Below are 20796 nucleotides of genomic sequence, written 5' to 3' on the forward strand. Positions count from 1 at the left end.
AGCCCTCGTCCTAAGCCCCGTGGAGCATCGCTGAGCCAAGCGTGCCGACTGGTAAACACTACAATTGGACGCACCTCTGTGTTTTTCTTGGACTTGACATAGGTTTTGATGCAAGACGGCGGAGCGCGAGCCACGCATCGCTCGTGGACTGTGTACTTGCAGACTGGGGGAAGAGGGGAAAAAATGCAATTTAAGACTTTCAACTAGGAAAAGATGGAACACAGAGGGAAGAAAAAAAACAACTTTTCATACAGTTATAAGTGATATACAAGGGTTTGAGTAATGTGTTTGTGAAAGCTGTACTGAAGGTGCTTGTTGCCAATATTTTGTGAAAAACAGCTTCTGTGAAGGCTGGAGAGTTGGTGCACCATAAAAAAAAAGCCACTGAGGCTGGGTTTACACTTTCAGAATAATAAAAAAAAAAATACAATAAAGGGTTTTTAGACTACTGTTGAGTGCCTTGGTTATCTTTTTTTCACAGTTGATATATAGGAGGAAAAAGGCACCATTAAACAACATGAAGCACTTTTTTTAAAAAAAGGCCTTGGAGCAAAATAAGACACCAAAATGTGTATGTAAATTTGACCCCCCACTGCAACATAAACATACAATACAGGCCTAGTACGGCCTATTCTGTCTGTGCAAATCAATGCATCTGTCGAACCCTTAACGATAAGTGAATTACTCACACGAGCAGCAGAGTCCCTGCTTCCCCAGTCCAATTAGCATGTTGAGACACAGGTTACAGTAGGCCGGCTTGTTGAAGTGCTTCAGCCTCCACACGTGTTGCCCGTCATCTTTAACATTCTGCAGCGACAGAAACGCATCACATGATTAACTGCTTCATTGCTTCGCTTTATATTCAGGTGGGAGAATCCTCAGCTGATCATTTCACCGATTTATTTGACATTCGGTTGCCTTACTTGTTGTTTTATTGTTATTTGTGTTTTATTTTACTTCTGCAGCAGTTTTGTCCAAATGCAGTAAATGACAGAAGACAAGTTTTGCTGTCCTCCCTTTGCAGTAATATCCATTCATAAAAAAATGACACTTTTGCACAAGATTTCTGCAGAAGCTGGTCCAACGGTTCCATCTAGTGGAAGGATTATGAACTGAAGGCAGAACTGATGAGTTGGGGGGATCACGTGTAAAAGATGCTCTCAGGTGTGTGTGAGCTGTTGCGAGATCATTTATGAAATTGCACAAAATAGATTAATTATGATGAGGAATGTATTTTGTTTGTATTCACTGGCTCTAGTGTTTTTCAGATTAAAACATACAGCAACATGACCCAAAAAGGGAAATTACATTCCCGTTTTAAACTCTAGTAATTTAACTAACACTATTTAACACAGTAATGTGCAGTGAGCCATTAGAGAATAGAAATAAAAGCATAATCATCTTACAGGAGTGAACTGAAGGAAAGTAAAAAAAAAAAAAAAAACAGCTCAGGAGAGACTGATGAAGTCAATTTACACGTGCAGGATGCGAGAAGAAGCTTCATTTTTTTGTGTGAAGTTTCAAGTTCAGCCATAATTGAGTGAGTGTCCTCATCGTCGGTGCCACCAGCACCTTAAAACACCTTTTAAAACACACGGTGAGTAACCTTGTGTAGTACAAGCTGCACAGTGTGGCATTTGTTTGAAAAAGGGAGAGAAATTCACACATTCCCCCTCCTGTAAAACTGAACCTTTAGACCTCAAGACAGCACAACATGTCCATCATCAGGTGAGTTTTAAACCTTTCTAATGGCAATAAGGTCACCAAACCGACATCATGGAATCGGTCATTTACAACTCTTATGATAGTTGAGTGATTGGCCATTGTTTAGGACTCATTGATCATATAACTCCTGCAGGTTGAGCTGCAGGTTTTCTCTCTTAATGTGTTTTCTTTTTATTTCAAATGTTTTAGTTTGATATTTAGTTTTGATGCAGCAATTCCCTCAATCCAAGAGCATTTTCTTTTATGTGAGGCAATAAAAGAAACATTAAGTGAGACTTGGACTACATTATGTGAATATTTTTTTACTATTTTAGCCATGCTAGCAGCTCTCAGGATGGCAATAATAGTCTGTATTGGTGGTCCACACTGAAATAGCTCAAAAAACTTTTGATGGGTTGCGATAAAGTCTGGTACTAATATTCATAGAGCCCAGAGGATCAACCCCAAGGTGATACTCTGACTTTATTTAGCTAAGAGGCTAACATCTTTAATTTTAGTGAAATGTCTCAAGAACTATTGAATGGATGCTATAAAATGTGGTTCTCACAGTCATGCCCCAGTCAGGAATTGGAAAAGCTTCAGCCATCCCCTGACTTCATCTAATGCCACCATCAGGTCAATTTTTTGATTTGTCCAACACTGTGGTTTATAAATACCTGTACAAATAACATCAGCCTTTGTTGCTAAAACTCTAAACGGAGGTGGTGAACACGGTATACATTATAAGAATATGGGAATTGGTCTGATGACAATTTAATATTTGGGAGCAAGGTCAGTGTCATGACTATTGAATGACAATATGGGAATATTTGGGTAAAAGATAGAGGTGGTGAAAAAAAACTGATACAGCATAGTAGTAGATATTAGATAGTAGATTGATATTTTGCGTGGCGATATTATATCGGTTCATGGCCGCCAAGTATCAACATTTAGCGTTTATTTAGCATTTTCGCTTTTTCGTTTTTGTATATTTCCGAAGGTTGTAGCGGGCTCACTCTTAGGAATATACTGGAGATACTGGTATCATATGAAACTAGAAGATCTAAGGATATCATGTGGGGAAGTTGTCGAAATAACGCTCCAAAGTTATGATGGATTTAGCTACAGGCTGAAGACACTGGAACCAGGTATGTGACTCCGTCGCCACGTTATTTCATGGACACAAACATATCGAAGCTATTCAAAGTAGTGAAGCTTCAAGTTGAGGAAAGTTTTTATAAAATGCTGCAGTTGTTGTCGTCCATACATGTTTGATATCAGTTGAGTTCAGTTTGACTGAATCCTTTGTTGGTCAGTCTGTGGGTTTGACTCTCATTGTGGAAAAAATAAAAAGACTGAAGTGAGATGAATAGACTGAGAATTTTCTCTTATTTTAAAAAACAATTCTTGATTGAATTGAATTTTGTGGAACCAAAAAAGATGTTAAACAGTTAAATCAAAATACATTGTATAGCAATACTCACCTTATCGCAAAATGTTTAAAATAATATTGTATTGGAAATTACCTTTAATATGACTAGAACATCACTTCATTTGTTGTTGTTGTTATGTTTATTTATTTAGTTTCTGAACATTAGTTAAGGTCAGGTTATTATTTTTCTTATATATTAAGCAGATGTTATATTCAGTGCTTTTCTTTTTTACCGACAGTGGGAAAAGTGTGTCTGCAAGGCTAAGAGTGTGTCTTCAATGCCAAAAGTGTGCCAAACTATTAGCTACTACTACTATTAGCATTGGCCGAGCTGCTGTGTCGGTCTGTACTGAAGTGAGACGGAGCTAAGCTAACTTGTTGGTTGTTTTATTAATGTAACAGGATGTATTTTGTCTGTTTTATGTTAGGTCTGCTAAGGCTAAAAACTGTTTATTGGATTAAAAGGACACAGTTAAAAATATTTATTTCATGGTAGTACAGCACTCCATTGGAGATTGTCTTTTGATTAAAATAGATAAAAAGGGATTTAATTGACATGATTGTTTATGTGATAAAAGCAGTTAAAAATATTTTCATTTAAGTAAAGGGAAAGATAACTGTATTTTATTTTCTGTCTTTATAGCTCTTACGGTGTGTTTGCAATTGAATACGGTGCACAGAATAAAACCATGCGAACCATCAGTTTGAGAGTTTGACCATGACCCAGTGACTCAAGTATCGGGATAAAATCGTAGCGTGGGGCCTCTGGTGATATTACTTGGATGACAAATGGAAACTAGAATGCCAAAATGATTTCTCAGCTGCCTGTTGATTCTGTTTTTAGAGATTAAAATGTTACACCTGCTTTGGATCAACATGTTTGCAGTATCATTGTTTGCATGTACAGCCTCACAGAGCCCCTCACATGGCTATAGACTCAGTCATGTTAGCATGTTAGACGTTTTGATTTTGTTAAGTTATTGTAACATGGCACCAACTGAAGAAACTCACTGTGCAGCTGAGCGGGTGCACTTCCAGTTTTGACACAGGCAGAATTCAAAATTATGCAGCGTTTTTCTTTAAAGTTTCCATTCTAAAACTTTCTTTCGTAGGGTTTAACAGGCAAAGGGTGTCCCTAATGGAAGAGGTCTCTCTTTGGGACTCACTGTCTCCAGGCCCAGCAGGACCAGCAGCGGGATGGTGGTCATGCCTCCCTGGATCCACTCCTCCAGGGACACGGTGCCATCGTGGTCGTAGTCGATCTCCCGCATCATGTCCTGGAGGATCTACAGGATAAATGGAGAGAGAAGTCAAAATAATATGGGCACTCTTCTCATTTTAATATTATATTTTCAGGCCCATGTTTGATTCCTTTCAGGGTCAAAACTGTGATTGTTGTGGAAAAAAACAGCCCTTAGAAAGCTGAAAACTGGTTTGTGTTAAATGTCTCTCTTACTGGTTTCAGCTCGGTCACGTCCCATTCCAGGTACTCCGCTACGTGCATCATCTGGGAGATAATGTGCTCCAGCTCCTGCGGCGGGACCACAGACACTCAATTACAGGCACAAAAATACTGTATTTACCTTTCTGTATATTGCAGCCTTACAAGCTGATGTGGCTAAGTGTCTTTGGCGTGAATAGACTGATAAACAGCGTGTAATAGCAGGTTGGGAACGTCATTCTTCCGCACAGAAAGAGTTGCTCGGAGAAAAACAAAGGCAGCGTGGGAAGAGCTCCGAGGCTGATGGTTTAATTACAATGGTTGCTTTTTTGGGAGGCCGAGGGGGGTGATATTATTATCTCGCGGGATACTGAATCACTATGATGCACTTCTTTGGATGTCTTAAAGATGCTTAAGAGTGCAAATCGAGAGTTCACACATAAAAAAGTACTTGCTGTTGTTTTTCTTTTCTCTAAAATCTGGGTCACACTAAATTCATACGAGTATCTCTCCTTTGTTGTCTGCTCTTTGTCTTCTTTTCATCTCCCTCCCAGTCAACAATGAGAAACTAATAATGGGATACATTACAAAAAGCCTCCACCCACCAAGCGCCTGGCCTGTAGTCCCAATGCCCGACTCCCTCCCACACACTTTCTATACATACACACATAAACAACTGCTGCACTTTCATTCATAAATATTTCCACAGAACTTATTTCCCTCTTTCTTCTTTCCTGTAGCAAATTTGATTAAAGTAAATAAATTTATAGATCTACCGAAAGCATTTAATATACAAGTACTCTTTAAGCAAAATGTCATACACATTATTCATAAAACACATTTCATGCAAAGAAGCAGCCAAAAGTACAAAAAAAACAACAACAAATAAATAAAAGCTAAAAAAAACTATATATACTGAGTAATTTAATCAATAACTACTGTATTATTTATTTATTTAATCAAATGTTTTACCTATACAATGTTATTAAAAATAACCAATAACTATGACTCTGAAATAAATGTAGTGCAAGTAACTTGTCAAGTGTAATATTTTCATCTGATTGTTGTCAAGCAGAAATATACAGTGACAAAAATACAAAACACCCGATAAGTAAGAATTAGTATTATTACCCATGTCCTTGTGTCTTATTATCATGTAGTGTATTTATTTTTATGCACAAAGAGCTGAAACAAATAGTCAATTAATCAATTAGTTTATTACCAGAATAACCATAATAAATAAATAATAATACAAATAAAAATTAAATATTTTCAAAGGAACAACTTTTTTCAGCTCCTCCATTGTGATATTGTGACATTGTGCTTTAATACTTCTGAGTGACATTTGATGACATTAAGATTAGGAAATTGAATCCCCATTTTTCTCTGTTTTCTCATATTTAATGACTAAAACATTTACTATAATAATAAAGTATAATTAGTCAGTTAATGAGGATAATTGTTGTGTTTTATACTCATGACTGCACTTTGTGTTTCTGCCTTTGCGCTGATGTTTCAAATTTCTGAAGACATCTTATGAGTTTAGAAGTTGTCTCAAATCATGAGAAAAAGACTGGTAGTATTAGTAATTTGAAATATTGTGACACTAAAAATGGGAACACATTTGGGGGTGCACTTTTTAACAATCAATTTCAGGTGAGAGTTGTTCTTTAAAGGAGGAATATTTACCGAGCTGTCCAAAGACCCGTTTCCATCAGTGTCATACAGGCGAAACATAACTGTGGAGAAAAAAAGAAGCAAAATGTCAAACTACAGCTTTACCACCCTGTGCTCTCCGCCCTGCCCGCCCTTTGAAGTGAAGATTAAAAGCAGTTATTGGCAGGAGAAGCCGCCGCCTTCACGGCTCCATAAAACTGCTTTTTTATTTCACTGTGTGCTTCACTGCATGCAAATACAAAGCTGAACCTCTGCAGTTGTAAGCATCTGAATGCTGCAACTTTAAGTGTCCCTCAATTACCACTCAAAAGGGTCACCATGGAAACAGACAGCTCCCACATCACAGCTGCGATTGGTCGCTTCTCTGACATCACGGTGATGCGTCCGGACGTAACAGAATCGTGACAAAAACAACAACAACATGGCCTGACTGCAGATCATTTTCATACTAATGTCTGTACTCGCTGACTCCCCCACCTCCCCCAGCCCCGGAGAGCTGCAGCACAGGGCGGGTGCTGACATCATAAAGAGTTGACGTCAGGTGGCGGCTCGTCAGGCCACTAACGAGGAGCTAAGTGCCAGTTTCCTGAGGGGGTGTGACCTTTCGGGGGGCAGAGGGAGGTGGGAAGTGATGCTGCTGTCTGGTGTTTGGTGCTGGGTGGAGGGTGGAGGCTGATGGTGTCACAGGGAGGTGATTGCGGTGACCCAAAGAGGTAATAAAGTGCTAAAGATGATGACAATTGTTGTTATCGTCTGTCTGCAGTACAAATGGGTTGAACAGAGTTTCCCCATGTGACTCTGAATCACTTAAACAGGACTTATCGTGCTTTTCCATATTTTCTCTCATGCTTGTACTGTTACAATGTTGACCACACGTTTTAAATGATGCAGTAAATGCATGTAAAAGCAATTCCTGCAGGCAAACATTCTGAATTTAACTGTTTACTACTACTCACTTTACGCGACATGTATGTTTCAGTAGAGGAACATGGAAAAATCTCTCCTCTATCAACTTTGCACAGATACAAGTCAAGTTCAGTCAAGGACAGACATTTCACAGGACATAAAAATAAGATTTAACAGTTTTGAGTGGAGGGCACCTTTAACTGTTACAGCTGCTCTTGCTTTCATAAAAAGGTCAAAAACATCAGAGTAGTCTGTGAGGAGGAGGTCTACGACTCACTAAATAATAAGCACTCACAGAGTTTCAGTTTCAACCAAAGGTGATGGGATTTATATACAAAAACATAAACATTCTACGGGTTGACTTCCAACAATGAACAAAATAAAAAATTTAATTTAGTGGTTGATAAATTGTTTCACTGCTCACTCCCTTCTCTCCTTCAACAAAAAAACAGACTCAAAGAAACCAGCTGTCCTCACTCCCTAATCACAGGAGGAGGATGGCCTGGCTAGGAGGAAGGACCTGAGCAGCAAAAAACTATTATAATCAATAATAATAGTTAACATACAATCAGCATTCCCAAAATACAAAGAATTAATAGGCTCCAACATCCCGGCTTTTAATTGTTGGCTTTAGCAAAACAATTACATAAATAAGATTCAAAGGAGCCAAAATTTAACAATTACACAGTAGAAATGACTTATACTCTTCAATAACCATGCTGTTTAAATCAAATCAAAGTTCAATAAGTTACTTGATGATCATCTGTCTTATCAGAGTTCATAATCATGTCAGAATATCTGACGCAGTCCATAGTGGAGGCTGGAAAATCACGGCCTCGCTCCATTCATCCTGCTGCCTCCATTAGAAGAGAGAGCTTATCTATTGTAAAATGTTAAATGCTATTTATCAAGATATATTTATAAGCTTGACAAAACTCATTTGTGGAAACTGCTATAGACTGACATATCATCTTCCTGGAATGTGTTCAAGGAATTCTCTCTTGAGGTTTATCCTTTTCAGTGACACCTCACGTGCACACAGCTAATATAGAAAATAAATCTAAATTAAATAAGAGGCAAAAAATGTTTTTTCATTAATTGTATTTATTTATATTTATATGTTATTTTATAACAGTAATGTATTTGTAATTAATTTTATTTCTTTTTATTTATAATTTTATTTTCTTTATCGGTTGACCCAAACACTACACTAAGGACATTTTTTCCTTAATCTTAGGTTTGATTCAGCCTCATTCCCCAGTGTTTCAATGCACTGTCACTTCTGTAAAAATAAATTCCTGAAACCAAGGGAAACAGCACTGGAGAAAGTGAAATCAATTAATATTTATATGATAATGATATTTATATTAGTTGCTTATTTATAAATAATTTATTTTATTTTATTTAAAAAAGCAAAATAAGTAATAAATGTATATATGTATAATTAATAAATTATTCATTATTTATAAATAAATATATATAAAATATAAATGTCATTATAATATAAATATACATGTATATATACATTATAATATATATTCGATAAATTATTTTATTTTGCTCTTTTTAAAATAAATTAAAGATATAGCAAATAGCAATATATGTTGTAGTGCAGACATGTGCTGGACTGCTACAGATTGCTCGTTTCAGATGATAGTGATGACAGAAAAACATCAGCACTGACACAAGCTGCATTAAAAACTGGTACAGTTCTGAAACTGTCCAGCAGAGGGAAACATCCACCTGAGAAATAACAAGCATGTGGTTCCCAGTTACAGAGAGATTATAGCATAGTTAAATCCATGATGTGCTCACACACACAGGCTGCATCAGTTGAATTATTTAGTCATCCTCGTGCTAAATGAGTGCTACTCTGCTCAATAATTCAGCAGATGGATGAGAATTACAGACACAGAAAAAAAAAAAACGATCCAATTAAACAGTGCAACCTTGTGAATAAATGATGTGATAAATGCAATTAAGAGACTTGGTATAACGTGTCAATAAACTGCGACCATGAGGCATTGAACATCCCTCTTAGAGAAGCTTCACGACAGCTGCAATGATCGTCTCCACGGACGTGAAATAAAGAAGGAACAGAGCAGAAATAGTGTTGCCCTTAAGGCTTTTTCAAATGTTTGATGATCAATAAAGATGATTTTGGTTCTAAGCTGAAACTGCTTATTTCAGCTCACTACATGTAATTTATATAATGTTGCATCATTATTTCTATTTTTATTGATTATATTGTTCTATACTTTAATATTATCCCTCTTGTTATATATATTTATGTTTTTTTTTTTTACACTAGCCTTGTATATACTAGGACTTTTCAGTGACACCTTCTGTTGTATGTAGCTTTTTTTTTTTTAGGAAGAAAAATCTAAATTAAATTAAAATCAATTAAAAGGCAAAAAAAAGTTTTAAACTAATTATTTTTATTTCATTTATTTATTGGTTAACATAAAATCTCATCTATCTAAAATTTATCTCATCTTATTTTCACTAAGGGGGGAAGAAAAATAAAGGTGCAGTTTTATTGAATGTGCTTTCTAACTACCAAATACACCAGAGAATAAAACACACAAAAAGATAAAGAGATCAGGCAAAGGATGTATAATGTTGTATTTCTTACATTAAAAATTATATTATATCGGGTATTTGTTTGAAGAAAGGCTGTTATAATGACTCCGTGTTATGAGGATCCTGTGCTTGTTCAGGCTGATGTCATGTTAAGCTCACATGCAGTATTATATTAGCCTGGGTATACCTTTACCGCCTTGCGAGATCGAATTTCATTTCGAACCTCCATCCAGTCTGGAAACCAGGGCCGTTTCTTATCCCTTTTTAGGGATCCAATCACAGAACGGTGAACGGCAAGACGGTGACGCGTACTACTCGACCGATGGAAGCTTGTAGTTTTGTAGTTTTCTTACGGATCCAACATGGCTAAAGCAGACGCGAAACTCTCTTTCGATCTAGCTGACGGCGTTTTAAATAGTTTAGAGCGACAGTTGCTTTTCAAAGAAGAACAACAATTGACTTTACACTCTTGTTTCACCGCGAAAAAGGATGTTTTAGTCTTGCTTCCGACAATCTCATTTGTGATTAGTCTGGCGTTGGCCAGGCTAGTATTTTATTTGAAAAAGCGTGTTCTCAGAGCCAGAGGACTGGAGACAGAAATAAGCTCACTGGTCGAGTTAAACCACCGTGGACAACTAAGGCCAGTGTAGACAATAAGGACAATACTTGAACCTGACTAATTGTTTTTTTTTTCATAATTTTGTGTTCCTTTCACTCTTCAGTCCCTGATGTGGAGCCAATTTCAGCTCCAGGCGTGTGAAGTGTTACGAGTCCATTGGGAGATATAATTCACAGTAACACAGTAGTTTTTTTTGGACTCAACACCTGAACAAAACAGTTGTTTGTGTCTTTTCACACATAGTTTCATTCATTTGTGAACAAAGATTCGAAGGCTTTGGAAGCAAATAGGAAAACCAGTGATGGAGAGTAACTAAATAAATTTACTTAAGTAACTGTATATATATAGTAGAAAACATGCCACACATTTACCTGCTGCAACATTAACATAATGCATATGAATGGCTCATTATGGATTTTTTTTTACAGTATTATTAAATTGCTTCATAGTCTGGAATGTAGAATTATAGTGAATTCTATGTTCAAAAATATATACTGTATTGCTGAATGTAAAATTGAGACAACTTTCTGTTTTCTTACAGTAAAACTTTCAATTTAATGTAAAAATAAATCGTAAAAATACAATAGATAGATAATCGAAAATATGTTGCACCTTTACCGGCTGCAACATTAACATAATTCATATTAATGCATCAATAATTACAACTCAATAATAGAATATATACATTGAAATGAGCCATTATGCATAATCATTACTTTTGGCATTTTAGGTATATATTTTGATGCTAATACTTACTGTATGTACTTTTCTATTGTATTTCTATTTTATTGCTTTATAATGTGCATGCAGGACCTTTTGTATTTCTACTCTATAATACTGCGACTTTTACTTGAATAAAAGAGATTATCTTCCACCGCTGATACAACTGTAAGGTGAAGGTCATTATGAATATTCAGTGAGATCGTTCAATAAATCACTACAACATGCATCTACAGAAATAAAAGTTGCATCTCTTACAGTAAATAAAACTAAATTTTACTAACCTCAGCAGCAGGTGTTGCATGCAGTGAAATTAGAAAATAATTGTGTCTGATTGGCTGGCAGGTGTCTGTTAAAATTGTGTAACAGGACAAGAGAAAAACAAAGATCCAGTAACAGGTGTTTTCAACCAGTGTGAAAGTTATGTCATACTGCAGGTAACCATAGCAACAGTAGTGCTGCTCAATGCAAAAAAGGGACAAAGCCGAAAAACTTACTTTCCTCTGATTAATGGCTACAGCATCAGCACAACAACATATTGGTTTCCCAATATAGTAAAGAGCGGACTGCTCGCAGCTTCCACTATCATTTAGTTGCATTTTTGATAAATTGGTAATTTGGTAAACAATGAATAGTTTTGTCCATAAAATGTAAAGACACATTTTCCCAGGGCTCATTTATGTTGTAAAATTGCTCGTTTTATTGACCCAACAGTCAAAGAAAATATATTTTGCTGACGATCACATGCAAAGGAAACAAATCTACATCTGAGAAACTGGAACTAGCAAATTATCAATATTATTAATATTTATTATTGCAGTTGCCCATTTATTTTTCAGCCAATTGATTCATCAGCTTATTGCCTGAGCTCTAACACAGATGCTTTTAGTGTGTTTTACTGCTCACATCAAAGAATCAAATTAAGACGTGTATTGTATTGAGGCAAATAAAGAAAAGCTCCCTGTGGAAACAGAGATATTAGTCTGAGTATTATTGTTCCCTTATTATTGTACTATAACAGTAGAACCTCTCTATTGTCTTAAACCCCTTCAGACTAATGTCATATTACAGAGGGAGGTAAGAAATTAAATATTAATTTGGCTTCTCAGTAACTTAACTCATGATCATGATAATACAAGTACCAACCTGTTGCTGACATTAAAACAACCAATTTGATGAACACTTGCTCTTCTGGTAGTTATAATCTTTTACCAAATGTACCTTAATAATCCTTTGGTATTATTTGAAGTGGGGTTGTATGAGGTAATTATCCATTCACCAATGTCACATAATAACACACACAAATTAGCTGATCAAGGCTGCGGTAGAGCAACAATTCGGGCTGGGCGATATATCGATATAAAAGATATATTGATTTTAATTCCTTATTCTTTTCTCATATAAATATATTCATTTTAGAAAAACATTAGCCAATTTTATTTCATGAGATATTTTTTTAAATTTAAATGTGCACTTTATGGAGCTTTGATTAAAGCTCCATAAATGTACTGCTGTCGATGGGGGCAGAAGCAATAAGGCCACCTAAGAAAAATCAATAGCGTAGTGTACACTATATTTACTATATTATCACCATTCTCCTGTTGTTATACAGTATTTATGTTCACTTAAATAAACAGTTTCAATTGAACTACTTGTGACATGTCATATTTGACTTTGACTGAACTTTTTCTCTCACTTTGCGATTAAAATATTGGGATATATATTGTATATTCAGCCTAAATATATCGGCGTATGACTTTTGGTCCATATCGCCCAGCCCTAGCAACAACTACTGTGTTCTGCGAGGTAAAATTACTATTTTTGTCAATGGAGTCTGGTGGCTTCTAACTGAGTGTAGATAGCAGCTTCAGTTCCCCATCAGACAGCCCTTCTCTGACAGGGAACTGAAGCTGCAAGATTAAATGGTGATAATATAGTAATTATAGTGTACACTATGCTATTGATTTTTCTTAGGGGGCTTTACTGCTTCTGCCCCCATCCACAGCAGTACATTTCCTAGCTTCTGTGCCTGTACGCCTGCCTGCTTCTCCAAACTGGGTGCATGGTGCACATCAAAAACTTCACACTTTCCGTGGAAGGAAAAACTTCTGCAGATATCTGCATCCAGACAATATTTAAATATCAGCAAGTTTGCTGAAAACAGCAGGTAATAACAGCTATAATTATCACAGGAGTGGGTGTGAATAATGACCCACACTGGCACTAAGGGCAGGATTAAAACCACTGACTGGCTCAGGTAATGCTTAAATCACCTCGCCTCCCTTAGAGAAATAAATTCAGTCCGAATGGGGCCTAAATCTGCATATTTGGCTTTTTCTTAAAACAAAAAGAGGGCAAAAAGGCAGCTCTTAGTTTAGATTACTGAGACAGATGAAGGCTATTTAAAACTAGAAAGATCAGCTATTTAGTTTAGCATGATGCTGTATTTTTCCATAAAGCAGCAGAGCAAAAATTCAAGGCTTGTCTTCTCTTACCCTTTGTCTTTTACACTGGGCTTCAGTCTGACCTTACTGAGGGTAAAAACTGCCTCCCACCCACTGACGTTTGACTCAAGCGGTGACATTATTTCTGCCTGCGGGTGGAAAGTCGTCTGGATGTGATTTTTTTGGTTTGTTGCATCTTGAACATCACATGCCTGTTGTGTATTAACAGGGGAATTAAAAAAGCCATGTAATCCAGGGATGACACTCACACTCCAGCTTGTCCTCAGGACGCCCGCCTTCCAGCAGCGAGAGGTAACACACGATGTCCTTCAGCTGCACCGTGTCCAGAGGCTGGGGCAGCGCGGCAGTCTTCAGAGGGGTCGAGTTGCCTTTGATCAGCTTCAGCCCTGTAGGGAGACGGAGATGAAAGGTCAAAACGTCCTCCACAATGCCTCTAATGTTAGCCCAACAACCTGCTGGCCTCACATTAGTCATACAGTGCAGCGTCCAGCTCTCCAAAGTCCAGATTTAACCCGGTTGTTTTCAGAGCAGGGCTGTATTCTTGCAACTAATTTTTAATGGATTAAATGTCTTTACTGAACTTCAGCCTTATGCTATTATGTTATGTATTGTATTACAATCACAGCACAGTGAAGATCAATACATGATGTAAAGTCATTAACAAAGCCCTCGTCAATTCCCCTCTCCTCTCCACCGATAGAGTACACCAGCAGGTTGTCGGTAGTAAAATCAGTGTTTAGCACCACACAGTGTTCTCAGTGGCCACTAGTTTTTCTCTGTGGTATACTGCATGCAATACTGTGTTTTCACATTTTAACACCAAGTCAGTAAGTAAGTAGTAAAAAATTAACCAGTATTTGTGTTAAACAGTGAATGGCAATGAAATGGGCTGATAAAAAACTATTTGACCTACTAGTACATTTTTTCAGTTATTTCAGAAATGTACTATATTATTTTACAGTGACTGTCAATTACTTTTATTACAAATATTACCCATAAAATGGACATTGAAATCTATAAAAGTTTTTCTTTAACAGTACAGTATTAAACCATTTTACTTTTCATTTTTTTACAGTGTAGGTGGAACAGGCTATTTAATGGGCTGATAACAACGACCTACTAGAAGGTGGAGTAGCTCCATACTTGCTGATACTTATGGATAGTAAGTGCTGGTAAATGCATGTTCATTCTGTACATTCTGTTTTCTTACAGTGAAACTTTAAATTTAATGGGGGACAAAATGGAAAAAGAAATCAATAAAAATGGAAAACACTGTCATATTAAAGTTAAAATGAAAATGTTATTCTACAAATATGTGTTGTTTTTTTTAAATACATATATTTACTCTATATAGTGTTTGGCAACTTTTGCTGCTTTTTATAATTTTTACTTTATTTTTATTTTTTTACAGTGTAGGTGGAGCAGGCTCTTCAACAGGCTGATAACATCCAAATCACCTACTAGAAGGTGGAGTAGCTCCAGACTTGGCTGATACCCAGTGGTGGAATGTAACTAAGTACATTTACTCAAGTACTCCACTTGAGTACAATTTTGAGGTACTTTATTTGAGGATTTCCATTTTTATGTAACATTAAACTTCTACTTCTACATTTTGAGGCAGGTATTGTACTTTTACTCCACTACATTTAGCTGACAGCTTGTGACTTTTCAGGTCGAGATTTGACATAAAAACATGATCAACTTAAAGTGATTGGACTTTAAAAAAAATTAAACCTAATAACAGTATATTAAGTAGTTAAAATTAACTATATTTACAAAATGCATCAATACAAATAATCCAATAATATATTAAGAATATAAAGAACAACCTGAGTGAGTCCATTCTGTATGACGAGTACTTTTACTTTTGATACTTTAAGTACATTTTGATGCTGATACTTTTGTACTTTTACTTACGTAAGTTATGAATGCAGGACTTTAACTTGTAGTGGAGTCATTTCACAGTGTGGCATTAGTACTTTCACTTCAGTAAAGGATCTGAATACTTCTTTCACCACTGCTGATAATTATGGATAATAAGTGCTGGTAAACGCCCGTTCAGTAGTGTGATAATGAATGACAAGTTGCCAAAATGTGGGAGGATGGTCGAGAATCTTAACCCTCAGAAACATGGGCCGAGCTCAGACTACTAGAAGGAGCTTTAAGTAGAGCTGTTTCTTCTTTATGTTGGTATACCGGGCACGTTTAACTGGGAGGAGACCATTAACCCTGCGCGGTTAATTCTAATTTATGAGATGGTACAAGCAAGAAAACTTTGCACTACACTACACACTGAAGGCACATTAATGAACCTCATTCCTCCAGTACTCTCACCAAAGAGCTCCACTATGGTAATTTATTCATACAGCCAGTGTACACATCCAGCTACAGTAGCCATAAACTCCTCTTTCAGGCAAGTAATTATGCTGTTTGCTTCTTAAAGTCCTTGTATGGGGAAATAAACCCTTTAATAGCGCTATTAAAACAGGATCCTGTGTGCAGACGGCAGTTTAGAGTGGACGGACTTCTTCTATCTGGGTCCGTGGGAGGATTTACTGTTAACAGGCGGATCAATGAGGCCTAATCAACACACGACAAACAGCAGGCCGCACTGATTCAGCTCCTCATATGCCCAATGAGCTAAGTGGGGCAAACAATGTGCATTAAATATTGAATGCACAGGAGGGAAACTGCTACCAAAAGGAAGGATCACGCAAGGATATGTCCTTAGTTTACCCATGTTTTTATCTACTCATTAGACTTTATGGCTTTTAGTCTGACATTAAACTGTTTTGTGAAATTAACAAGAATGAGCAGAATATGTGCAAAACCTTTATATGTGTTGTATATGTATGAATTTTGAAGTTTAGTGAGTCAAATTGTTTTAAGGGGAGACACTGCATTTCTAATGAAGCGATAATAGATATCAACATGAAACTTCCCCTGTTGAATGCTTTTATTAAGGCAGTTTTTTTAATTGTATCACAAGTTTTTTTTAATTGTATATTTAAATATGCAAACTATGTATTATCTTATTAAATGTGTGCTTATTTGCATACAATTTTATAGTTTCAAGTTTTTGTTTCATTTTGTTGACATATTAGAGTTAAAGGTTTTTATGGAGATCATTTTGGATACCTGTTTTCTTTTTCTCCGTAAATCAGAAAATACTGTCATCAGTCAGAAAGTCATGTTTTCAGGACTAAAATGTCCCATGAATCAGGCTTTGAATCATGAATGAGTAAACCCCTCGGAATATAAATAGAAATGAAATGATGGAAGAAAACTGGAAAGTTTGGTTTAGGTGCTACTGAAGAGGAGATTTTGGGCTCAGAGATGCATTATAAAATTCAACAGATTTTGCAAGACATTTCGGGTTAAAAGAACAATTTTAACCATCAGATTTAACCATGAAACTCCCAGTTAATCACTTACATAAAGACAATTATTTTCTAAATATGCAAATGAGGAATTATCATAAGCTAACTTTGGCGAATGAAAGAGCAAGTGCAGTATAATAAAAACCTAAATGTGTATTTGGATGTTTTCTTTCCACTCGCTTAAAAACAGCTTAAAATCCCATTATTGACCAGTGCTTGTCTTACCTTAAAAGTGCAACCGAGGGATTAGTAAATGCATTACATACTTGGCTTTATGATGATAAATAAATGGGCTCCAGCTTATAGTTTATGTAGTGCTACTCTGCAGGTCAAGTACTCTTTTAATATAAGGTTAACAACCTGTTCTTTGGTTTGAAATGATGCCAGCGTGGGAATCCCCTGCTGCATTTATAGATTTACAGTTGGACTTTGGCAACTTCACTTTTCACTGAAAATGTGCCTCAGTGCTACTCCATGCACCGGGGAAATTTTCTACAATTTCCAGCCTCCGAATGCTGCCTGCAACTGGGGAACATTATTTTATTTTATAATATCCTCCTTTTTAATGACAGGTCTCGTTCTGCTGCAGCAGCTGTGGGGTAAATGCAGGCAAAGAAACCCATTTAGAGGTAATTCCATCATTTTACTGGATATCAGCATCTATTCAGAACTACAGGTTGTTTGTACACTATCCTAAATTTTAGCTCATTAAGCACATATCAGCCTAACGAGTAAAAACTACACAGAATTATTGTGTTGGCAGGAAACAGTTATAAAAATGTGTTGGATCAGTTGATTGCATCTCCGTCAATGGTCAGTCTCACAGTTTCATGACTCAGGTGACTTATTACTTACTTACCTACTTATTTGTTATTGCTAGTTCATCAAACTTTCATTATTGTTGTTTAACTACAGAAGTAGTAGGGCCCAGTAGGAGAAAAAAATAATGAGAGAAGGAATCGTGACATAATAGAGACAAAAAGTCAAAATGATGAGAATAAAGTCAACTTTTCGAGTTCTGTAAAGTTGGAAAGATATTCACAGATTGGTTGATCCCGTGTCAATAAGTCATTAGAGGAACATTGTTTTCAGAGATACGGCGTCTATACAAACAGTTAGGTAGACTGCAAGCTACAACCTGATTTTAAAATGAGCAATTAAGGGTGTAGTGGAACTCAAATCCTCCAACACACAGATGAGCTATTCTTGATGGTAGCTACTATGACTATTGTTTTGGAAAAATCTGCTTTTATGTCATATATGTGAATTTTTTAGACATATTGAGTAAATAACATATCAGGTTGTAGCTTGCATTCTACTTTACCAATTTAAAAGTTATTCTCGTTGTTTCGACTTTTTTCTCAAAGTGCATAATTCATTTTTCCCTTTCTCTCACTATTTTTTTCTCCTCCCTGGCCCAAATCCTCTTTCGAATTTTACTGTTAACAAACAATGCAATTATAATTAATAAGGTTTACTAGTACTAGTAATGCTATTCTCTGTGTTACCAGTTTATTGCTGTACGCATCAGAACATTTTATATCTTATATTAAGCATTTGTTAATAATTACGAAATTATCAGTAAACTATTTATAAACATTATTTGGATTGCTATTATAAAGTTGCAACTGATGATTATATTAGTCTAAATAATGGGTAAATAAATACTTTGTAAAGCATCTTTAAACGTCATTTAAATACCTAATAATTTATTTGTGGTTAACATTTGTTTTGTAAATCATAAAAAAGTATCTGGATGGTTGCACCTAATGCTTTTACAATAATTAGTAAATGATTACTAAGTGGTCCATATACCTTTAAGTTACATTTATATGGCTCTGTTAAATATTTTAATGGTTATCTATAATACAAAAACGTGATTATTTGTGCACCGATAATATTGGTCTAAATAAAGCATTAATGCTTTACAGAGTATTTATAAAATAAAATAAGGTATTACAATCATTAGCAGCAACTTTATAATAAGTCAGTTTACAAGTAATTTTAATATACTATATAAGATTTTAAAATGTGTGCAAAAACAAACATTAATTACAGCATTACTAATAAATAGTATGCATCATTAATTATCATTTAACTGTTTGTCAACAGTAAAATAACTATTAACTAAAGTTGAATTACCTTTAAATTAACCATATATTGTTGGTGTTGATTATATAGTGTTACCCACAGGCATTATCTATTTTCATTCAGCTTCATATAAATATTTGTCGTTGTTTTTTTTTAAAGGTATTTGAGGATGCCTCCCCTCCAAGATTTAGTTTTCTGTGGCTGTGAGATATGATAATTTTGTTTCGTGTCCTATTTCCAAAGTCATCTGCAATTCATGCAAAAATACTTATTATATGAGCGCTAATTATATGTGCTTTCATCAGACACTGGAAGAAGTGGAAGAAGCTCTTAAAGCCTGAAACACAGCAAGTGTCAAAGAGGATGCTAATTTATGAAAACATTACATCACTGGTCAAATTAAAGAGCAGGTCCATTAGTTTATATCATTCTGTAGCTTCCCAGTAGTGTTTCGTATGTATTCAAATCCAAGCAGTCACATTTTGGTCAAAGTATGCATGTTTGAGCGTTGAAAAATTACTTTTCTAGGCCGGAATTAAACCTTTTCCTCCATGAGATGTGACGTAGGTTTCTGGAGGATGACGTTGCTACATATAACATTGTTATTCACCTGAGATTTTAGGCATTGAAAGCAGTGTGAAGCAGTGTAGGGGAATGTGGGCTTTAATATCAGTAACTGATGCCATGCCAGAATGAGATATTAGTAAAAATGCTGAAAACAAACAAAACCGTAGCCAAGACAATTGGCAGCAGCTACACTACAATTTACATTGTGTGCCACCCAGCTGAACTTGGCAGGGTATCTGTTATCTAATGGCACAAAAACAGATAAATAAAACAGAAATGATTCAGCAAAGAAAGTAAAGAAGCATCTTAAAAATGAGTCACTGAGGGAAAGCAGCGAGGGAACTGAATACAGATCGGCTGAACCTTAGCAACAAAAGCTGCAATGATTTCTTTTGCATATCAGTAGCTGCAAAACACAACATGCTGTGTTTACAATGCGAGGGTTTGTTATGGTAAAGACTTCCTTTCTACACTTACCAGAGACTCGGGGCTTGTCAGAAGATGAGGGACTGGGCTTGGGTCCCTTGTTGCTGAACGTCATGAAGAGGTGTTGACAGAACTCTTCGGGGAGTTCGCTCTCCAGGAACGTCTGCATGAAGACCTTGAAGCCCTCAAAGTCAATCTCCTAAAAGAAACAAGACAGAAATAGAGCATGTTGTTCGTCATGGCAGGCTGCAGGAAACTGATGATTTTCAATATGAAGAGAGTATAGTGGTATGCTTCATTTTTATGGGGAGTTGAGTGGGGGTGGGGGGGTCTGTGGTTTTTGCAAAAATGTGTCACGTTACAGATTTCTTCACTCAGAGAGATGTCTCAAGTGTTTGTGCTGTGGGCGGTGAAGATCTATTTTAAAATGGTTCCAGTGTTTTTTGAGCTTTTATCTTTGCATTCAGATTATGTGCTGTCTTTGTTTGTGTGCGAGTTGTTAATGTCGTCTTTACACAGTTCATGGAACACATTTTAGATGAGTAATACTTCCCTGCAAAAAGGACTCATATCCTCCATGAATGCCTTTGAATTTATTGCTCATGCACTACAATATATGTGTTGTTGTTGCTGCTTCATCACTGCACAAGGGCATTTAGTTTTACATCAAAGAAAATATATGTGCACTCGGCAAAACACATCAAAAATAAATGAGGGACAGAAAAGAGAGATAGCAGTTACCTGGCTGAGGATGTCCTGCTTCTGAAGTGGCAGCATTGTAGAAA

General features: G+C 36.2%; 1 protein-coding gene across 1 annotated transcript in view; it reads right to left on the reverse strand.

Annotated features, from left to right (window-relative positions):
• Window positions 1-20796, reverse strand: part of dgkb (diacylglycerol kinase, beta) — a 104747-nt gene that overhangs the window by 63256 nt on the left and 20695 nt on the right. The window contains exons 7-14 of the mRNA XM_059338836.1: window positions 20753-20773; window positions 20063-20210; window positions 13796-13933; window positions 6267-6316; window positions 4593-4667; window positions 4303-4422; window positions 690-807; window positions 75-163 (exon numbers count right to left, since the gene is read on the reverse strand). Coding sequence (XP_059194819.1) covers window positions 75-163; window positions 690-807; window positions 4303-4422; window positions 4593-4667; window positions 6267-6316; window positions 13796-13933; window positions 20063-20210; window positions 20753-20773 — 759 coding nt within the window. The remainder of the gene's footprint in view (window positions 1-74; window positions 164-689; window positions 808-4302; window positions 4423-4592; window positions 4668-6266; window positions 6317-13795; window positions 13934-20062; window positions 20211-20752; window positions 20774-20796) is intronic.

The sequence above is a fragment of the Centropristis striata genome, chromosome 8 (genome assembly GCF_030273125.1).
Source record: "Centropristis striata isolate RG_2023a ecotype Rhode Island chromosome 8, C.striata_1.0, whole genome shotgun sequence".
In the NCBI taxonomy this organism is placed as follows: domain Eukaryota; kingdom Metazoa; phylum Chordata; class Actinopteri; order Perciformes; family Serranidae; genus Centropristis; species Centropristis striata.